General features: G+C 36.7%; 1 protein-coding gene across 1 annotated transcript in view; it reads right to left on the bottom strand.

Moving 5' to 3' along the window:
- LOC135207194 (putative neural-cadherin 2) overlaps nt 1–3,896 on the bottom strand; it is a 106,736-nt gene extending 102,840 nt beyond the window's left edge. Inside the window, 2 exon segments of the mRNA XM_064238765.1 lie at nt 3,224–3,352; nt 3,843–3,896. Coding sequence (XP_064094835.1) covers nt 3,224–3,352; nt 3,843–3,896 — 183 coding nt within the window.
- Nucleotides 3,897–8,914: the final 5,018 nt, after the last annotated feature.

Consider the following 8,914-nt stretch of genomic DNA (forward strand, 5'->3'; position numbering starts at 1 on the left):
TATACAGAGACCACCAAGTGATAGATCTATATTCGGTGGCCTTGATTATACGCTGTACAGAATACTCCATTGCGCCGAAGAAAGCTCGGCGCCTTTTTTCACTTATTTACTGTTTCTGTACCTATCACTTCTGCGGATTAAAAAAAAAAAAAGAGAAAAAAAAACCATCCTTTTTTAAGCGTTTGGCAGCTTTATATTTTCTCCTTCTTATCTCTCTCCTTCCCTTTGTTCCTTCATTCTGTATTTTTTCCCTTTTTCACTTTTGAAAAATATTCTTCCTTAATCATTCTGGTTCTCTTTAACGAAATCTCTCCGGGGTTCGAGTGTCCTGATAAGACTTCTGACTTATATATAACACGAAAAAAAAAAAATGTTGTAGATATTGCTGGAGCTACATTCCACGAATAATATAAGTGGTTTTTTTTTTAAACAAAATTTAATTAGCCAAATAGTTTAAGTAGCTGTTCAATGAGCTGTTTCATATCAAGGATTTCTATAACATCCCGTCTCAGATATTTAAACATTTTCCTCGTAGCTCTTATGGCTTCTGAAGTTTCCACGAATCTCGACGCTCCTTTGAGCCTTCATTTTTAAAACTTTCTTTTTTTACATTTTTTTTTGCAGCTTACAAGAAACGCCAACTGACGTTAGATTCATCTAAAAAAACGTTCCTTGGTTTTTAAGTTGATGATGACAAAAAGCAGATGATGTTTTACGGTATTACCTTTTGTCTTTCAATCTTAATTACAGTCAACAGAGAACATAATATGAGCTGTGTGATATCTTTGAGATCAGAACGAGGTGGTTAATTGCAAAGGCGAAATTAATGTTTATGATAATGGCGATGCAACAGGTGGCCAGCTCTCGGTACTACTCGAAATTCCCTTCGAAAATAATGGTGAGAAAGACTTCTCATTGTGAGCATTTTCTTATGAGCATTTCTCGTCTACTTGTTTTGAAAACAGTCTATCCGTTTTCATATTACTCGTATTTTTGAAGTCCTTTATTGCGACTAAGCTGACTATTGTCGGCGATTTTCCTTGGAAATTCGACCCCCACCCCCCACCCAAAAAACAATTTTGGCCAAAGGCCTAGCGCTGGGACCTACGAGGTCATTCAGCGCTGAAACGGAAACTGACTGTAAGTTCCACAGGTGTAACAGGAGGGAAGCATCGCAGTTGCATAATGAAACAAAAGTTAGAAAGGGTGGAAAGTCAGATAGGAAGAAGAGAGTATGAACGGAGGTACAGTAAAAAGAATAAAAGGAGTTGCAACTAGGGGCCGAAGGGACGCTGCAAAGAACCTTAAGTAATGCCTCCAATACGCCGTATGAAGAGAATATGAACGCAGGTACAGTAAACAGAAGGAAACGAGTTGCAGCTTGGGGCCGAAGGGACTCTGCAAAGAACATTAAATGATGCCTACAGTGCACCGGATGAGGTGCATTGGATGGCACTAGCCCCCTACGGGGGAAATTTGGGCAAAAATTGTCTCGAATTATAGTTCCCACTGTCCTTGTGGAAGCATTTGCGTGAGAAATTCATCAATCAATTTGTGGATTGAAGACGACACCTGATGCGAAGGACCTGTACAGATCCAGCCTCCTCATGAACCCACACAGAAGTGGCTGATGATGTAGACGTTCTGAAGAGCATTGGGTTTATCTACAATAATTGATTAGAAAAATGTGTTTTGCTCGCATGTCCTGGTTAACCCTTTTGTTTGCTGTCTCTCTCTCTCTCTCTCTCTCTCTTTCTCTCTGTGTGTGCGTCCAATTCTCGTCCTGTCCTTGTGCTTCGATAATTTACTAATTTTTTGTTTCTATTTATCAATTTGTTGGTTTACATTTGTTCTCTAATAACTGATTTCTTTCTGTCTATATTATGTCATCTTCTGTAATTTCTTTCAAATGAACACCATATTGCGTGGAAGCTTGACTCATCTTCTGACTGATAATAATAATAATAATAATAATAATAATAATAATAATAATAATAATAATAATAATAATAATAATACAGGGTATTCATAAAGTCCCAGTACCATTCCAATTATTTATTGACCAGAATGGTACTGGGACTTTACGGACACTGTATATTCTAATATCTCCATTTTTCTGAATTATTCTTCAAGGAAACTGAGCCAGAATTATCCTACGCATGACCAACTTGGTTTCCGTAACAAGATCTGACTGAAACCTTCTTTCTTATCTCTCTGATATTTGGTCAGATCGGGATTTCTTTATGGAAATGGAGCTGCCTCTTCAGGGAGGCCAGTCGGTCAATAACATTGGACATTAGACGCTGAATAACAAATTCGTATATTTTGGATCTTCGTCAATACGACAGAAGATGAGGTCGACATCGTAGACTAGACATTTTGGATTATTTTTTATTTCATTAATCTAGTTTTATCGTTTAGTAATATAAAAGTTCGTCGAAATAGATGTACGAGGATATAAACATTTTTTTGCGTATTTTTGATCTTCTAAATACGACAGAGGAAGAGGTCGACCTCGTAGGCTACACATTTTGGATTATTTCTTTAAAAAAATCATCCATCTAGTTTTATCGTTCAGAATATGAAAATTCGTCGAAATAGATGTACGGAAATATTAAAGCAATTTCGTGTAATTTTGATGTTCGTCAATACAACAAAATAAGATGAGTTCGGCCTCGTAAATTGGACGTTTTGGAATATTTTTTGAAAAAATTAATTTATCTAGTTTTATCGCTCAGTAACATAAAAATTCGTCGAAATAGATGTAAAAAAAAAAATTAAAACAATTTTGTGTATTTTTTTTCTTTGTCAATATGACAAAAAATGAGCTCGACCTCGCAGGCTAGACAATTTGGATTAATTTTCTTAAAATTTCATTCATCTAGATTTATCGTTCAGTAATATAAACATTCGTCGAATTAAAATAATTTCGTGTATTTCTGATCTTCGTCAATAGGACAAAATAAGATGATGTCGACCTCATAGACTAGACCTTTTGGATTATTTGTCTTTAAAAATTCATTCATCTGCTTTTATCGTTCAGTAACAAAAATTCGTCGAAATAGATATACGGAAATATTAACACGATCCACAAGTACATGGGAAATAAAATATGCTATTCGTAACATTGCCGGGTAGTTCAAATCAGGTTAATCCTGGTCCGAATAATGGAAATGAGATGAAAGTAGAAGCTTTTCTCCAGACTTGCAATGAGGAGTCTTACCCTTAGGAGATGAATTTGTCCCGTGTCCGCAGAGATGACGAAAGTGTCGTTGGAAGCTGGGTCGTCCTCGACGTCTATCGTGTATTTCAGGCATCCTCTGTCGCTCACGTCTCCGTCGTCCGCAGATACCTGAGAAAGAAAAGCGAAGGAAAACATTAATTCTCATTGAAAAAAAGTCACACACTTCGGCGTCTTCTCACCCTCCTCACTCATGGAAAGCACTGGGACCTATGAGGTCATTCAGTGTTGATATGTAAATTGACAGTAAAAGGTTTGAAAAGTGTAACAGGAGGAAAACCTCAAAGCAGTTGCACTATGAAACAATAGTTGGAAGAGGGTGGAGAGTAAGACGAAAGAAAGCGAATATGAACGGAGGTACGGTAAAAGGAATGAAAGAGGTTGCAGCTAGGGGCCAAAGGGAAGCTACAAAGCACCTTACGTGATGCCTACAGTACAACGGATGGGGTGCACCGACAGCACGAACCCCTTACAGAGTAATCCATAGTTGGAATCGCTGTTTTGCAGTGAGACTCTACAGCTCCTTCGATCTTGAACGGTTTATTTTACATAATTAAGAATATTTAATCCCCATTCAATGTAACATCCTCTTCAGCCTTACTCCTGTGTCGGGGTCGCTGTTTGCGATGAGGCTCCTACAGATAGCTGCTTCCATCCTGAACAACTCATTTCATATAACACTCACGAAAATTATCCTCATTAGCAACGAAGCCACAGGCGGAAAGGCATTTATCACGGCAATTTAGTTCGTCGTTGGACGAGTGGTTTTACGTGCTCGCCTACCGATTCGGTAGTCCCGAGTTCGATTCCCCGCTCTGCCAACGTGGAGTCACAGAAATTTGTTTCTGGAGATTTAAAATTAATTTCCCGATAGCATGTGGTTCGGATCCTACAATAAGCTGCTAAGTAACTAATTAGTTCCTAGCCGCGTGAAAATATGTACTCCTTCTGGCTAGCCCTAGGTAGGAGAAGCTGTTAATCAGCTCAGTGGTCTGGTTAAACTAAGATAGACTTAACTTTAACAGCAAGGCGACCTTAATGATACCAAACTTGGTTACAAGGTCATTAGGAGTTTGTGAAAGGGTGGCGTTCCTGAATTCGTGTTTCAAGGATATATGTGCATGATTAATACAGTGCTTAAACTCTTTTACATTAACTTGATATATGGGATGAATCCTGAGGAATTCTATTGCAGGTTGGACCCTGGCGAAAATCTTGAATGAGCATTATGTATCTAATAAAAGGAGCCCATAAAAACACCAAAATATAGAGGGAGAAAATACTATATTTCAGAGACTGCTGTCTCTCTCTTCAGATAGATGAAGAGAGAGACAGCAGTCTCTGAAACATAGTATTTTCTCTCTCTATATTTTGGCGTTTTTATGGGCTCCTCTTATTAGATGGAATTCTGTTGTAACAGAACATTTTTACCAGAACATTATGTATATTTATCACGGATATTGCATGGTAGGTGCAATGGCCTATGCAATCGTAAAAGACGTAAAAGAGAGAGGTATTGTTTTCACCATAAAATATCTGGTAAATAAAAATGACCTGCTTATGGAATCAAGCACAGAAATATTTATTCGATAATTGCAAACTGTGTATTTTGACACCTATGTACAAAATTTATGTGGCAGCAAAAGATTTTTTTTTCACAAATTTATAAATACAATCCATTTTTGAGCTGATATACAGACAGTGTTTGATTGATTTCTTTTAATCTGTTTGATATCTGTTAATTTCTTTCCTTTTATTCGCTTATCTTTTGGCTTCCTTTTACTCTCTTATCTTTTGGCAGCTCTGAAGTTAGTAAAACCGAAACTACGCATCAAGAGAATTATTTGTTTACATGCGAATGCTATATACATATGCTCAATTTCTGTAAGGGCTTATACGAAAATACACACGAAGGCTTACTGCCGGCGATATTAATTTATAAATCCTCTATACCGCTGGTCGTTCTTTCAGCAAATTTAAGCTACGAGGAGTCTGATCATTAAGTTGGTGAGTAACCACCGTTAACACTGGCATTGCTTCAGATTATGCACTCTTCTCAATAGCTGTCTTACCCCATTATTCTTTACATATTACTGAACCGCTTCAGAATAAAGTGACCTTTTTTATATAACCTTTTCCCAGCATTTCTTACTTTTCCATTTTTTTTTATTATTTGTCATTGACATTTAACATCAAAACTTCACCTTTATTTTGAGGGTATACTCGACATTAAACTCTCATAATAAATTAAAGAGTTTAAAATCTTTGGCAAAGACACTGCTACCTTGTTTGTTTCGCTAATATAATATAACTCACCTCTTCCCTCATGTCAGGCCTAACAAAGCTTGAAGCATTTATTCCCAAATACCAAAACACATCAACATTTTTCTCTATGCAGATTAAATCGTTACTCAATCTTCTCCCACAAGGCTCTCTAACTATTTCACGGACCTTCCAGTTTTCTCTTTACTTTCTCCAGTCAACAATGCAAGCATTAGCCACCCCATTCAGAACATTGTTTTTTTTTTTTTTTTTTCTAATATACAGACCTGACCGGACGCAAAATTCCGATATGTATACTAATATTGCACCAGCCCAAGTGTTTTTCCGGAATGACATTTTTTCTGCGCATTTGACAAAGATACTACTTAGCCATAGTATACTTTACATCCCTTCCTAATTTTCGACAGCATTAAATTTACTCATATTAGAAAAAAGTATATCCATAAGAGTAAAATAAAGCAGCCGAAACCACTGGCGGAACACTCTAGTGTATGGGTCAAAGTTATAGGCTACGTGACGTAAGCGTATGACGTCCTGACCCCTCCCACAAGGTGATAACACCAAACAGCTGTCTCTGATATCTGAATGAATAATCGTTCCTTGTCAAGGCTTCAAGAATGGCGGCTATGATAAGTCATTGTCCCAGTGCTTGGCTTGAAGTCTAAATTCTACGTATAACCCAATCTAATCCTAGGCAATTGTCTATTTATTACAATGATCGTCACCGTCATATTAGGAAAAATTTCAAAGGAGTTACGACGAATGCCAAAGTTTTCTTTACTTTGTTAATTTATTTTTCATTATATAATTTTTCCATGGATAAATAGTGATGAAAAATAATTTCTCGGATTATTTGTGGAAACCCATTTCTTCATGGATCCCAGTATTCGACCTCATGGCATATATCCTATATAAATTACGACGACGACGACGACGACGACGACTACTACTACTACTACTACTACTACTACTACTACTACTACAAAGCGTAACCAAGGAGTAATGGTTGTATTTCATTGTTGCCAGAGGTGGAGACTTTTTTCACGAATAGCCAATTATCCATCGAGAGGAGGCAGTTAATGAACGTAATAAGTTGACGTCATTATATCTTCGAAACACATTCCTCTGAGTTTGCTGGCGATGTCTACAAGAAGTTGGTGTTACTCTTATAATTACCAGAATTATGCAACTTTCGTAATACAGAATAAAGTAAAAAATTAGGTAGGGATGTAAGATACCCTGTGACAAAGTGTCAACTTTGTCAGGTACGTTTATAAAATTTTATTCCGGAAAAACATCGGGACAGGCTGTGAATCTCATAATAGGTTAGGTTAGGTTACGGAAGGTTGGGTTAAGTTAGGTTAATTTGGGTGTGGGGAATATAACGAGATTATGCTCAAGAAGAGTCTATGGTTAGTTTTTATGATATGGCGTCCCGCTTTTTCAAGGAAGGTTCAGTACTCGGATACAGTTCGGGAATAAGTTGACCGGACCTACATCTCGTTGACCTTTCTAAGACTTGTTGTATCATTCAGTCTACGAGGAGATCAAGCCGTTTTGTCAACATCACACACTGCTGTCTTAAACATCGAAGCAGCTGTTCTTCTACCTGAATATTTAAACTCTTTGATTGGGCCTTTCATCATTTTAATCGTTAACGGAATTATATATGGTAAAAGCACTCCACACACGCACACACGTATATCTTTGATTGGCTTTCATCATTTTAATTGTTAACCGGAATCATATGCAGTAAAAGCACTCACACACACACACACTCTCTCTGTCTCTGACTCACACACACGTATATCTTTATATACATACATACTTATATATATATGTATATGTACTATATATAAAACAAATATATATATATATATATAATATATATATATATATATATATATACATACTACATATAATAAAAGAATAATATATATATGTATATATATATATATGTATGTATGTAAGTGTATATACATAAATACATACATACATACATACACACACACACACACAACATATATATAATATATATATATATAATATATATATATATATATATATATATATGATGCCCATATACATACTACATATAATAAAAGAATATATATATGTATATATATTTATGTATGTATGTGTATATCATACATACATGCATACATACATACATATATATATATATATATATATATATATATATATATATATATATATATATATATATATATATATATAATATCTGCAGCTTTGTTGTGCGTGCGTGTGTGTGCAAAAGAAAGCCCCTCCCAATTTGAACCGGAAAAATCTAGAATGAGAGAGAGAGAGAAAGAACAAAAGGAGAAGTCCGATACTCACCAGCAGGATGGGTTTGGGCAAGGGTGACGGTCGTCCTCCTCTGTGATTTGGGTTTCAAAGAGCGGCCGGAGAAAGGCAGGAGGCAGGTCGTTAGCGTCCTCCACACTGACCATAAATTCTCGCGAATGGCTCTTTCTTCACCAGCGTTCCTCCGGCGATGATTTCGTACTGTATGCAACGGGAATAAGGCTAGTTATGGGGCAGTGCTAGGAATTTCACTCACTCTCTCTCTCTCTCTCTCTCTCTCTCTCTCTCTCTCTCCCACACACAATTATATAGATATACGTTATATATGAGTCTGATCACATCACCGTGTTGATTCAAATATACGCATCAAGCTACAAATTATTATCTAATTCGCTCTACCTCGGAATTAATATATTTTCATAAATGTTAACCGAAGGGGAATATTTTAATTGATAATTATTTCGTCGGCTCCCGGGTGCGAATCTAGGAATAAATAAATTTTTCTGTTAAAACAGAATACGTCTCAAGTATAAAAAGGCCTATTAAAACTCTCTGGTTTGAAGTTAACGAATATATTTCGGCGGACTGACTCCCACCCTTATCAAGTAGTGAATGACAGAAGAAGTTACATTCGCGAAATATATAGTGAGAGATACGCCCTTAGGTGATACCTGGGGTCACCGTTAAGCAGACGTTGGTTCTGTTTACTGTCCTAATCTGCTTCATCATTGCCTTAAGGAAGATATTGTCTATATGGTCAGAGTCCCAGGCTCCACTAGAGAGGTTGATCCTAATATCTTGTTGCTCAACATAAGCGTTCAGTTAGTAGACATGGACAACATCCCCAAAATTTTATACAAGAGCAGCTGTCCGATACAAACGTCAGATGGGGGTAGAATCTTCACTGATAAAACAACAAGATATTAGGATCAACCTTTCCAATGGAGCCTGGGACTCCTGACCACATGGATAATATATCCTTAAGCAATGATGAAACGGATTAAGAACAATCAACAAGAACAATGTTGGGCTTATTGGTGTCCCCCAAGCATCACCAAAGGGAAT

Source organism: Macrobrachium nipponense, chromosome 32 (assembly GCF_015104395.2).
Source record: "Macrobrachium nipponense isolate FS-2020 chromosome 32, ASM1510439v2, whole genome shotgun sequence".
NCBI classification, from domain to species: Eukaryota; Metazoa; Arthropoda; class Malacostraca; order Decapoda; family Palaemonidae; genus Macrobrachium; species Macrobrachium nipponense.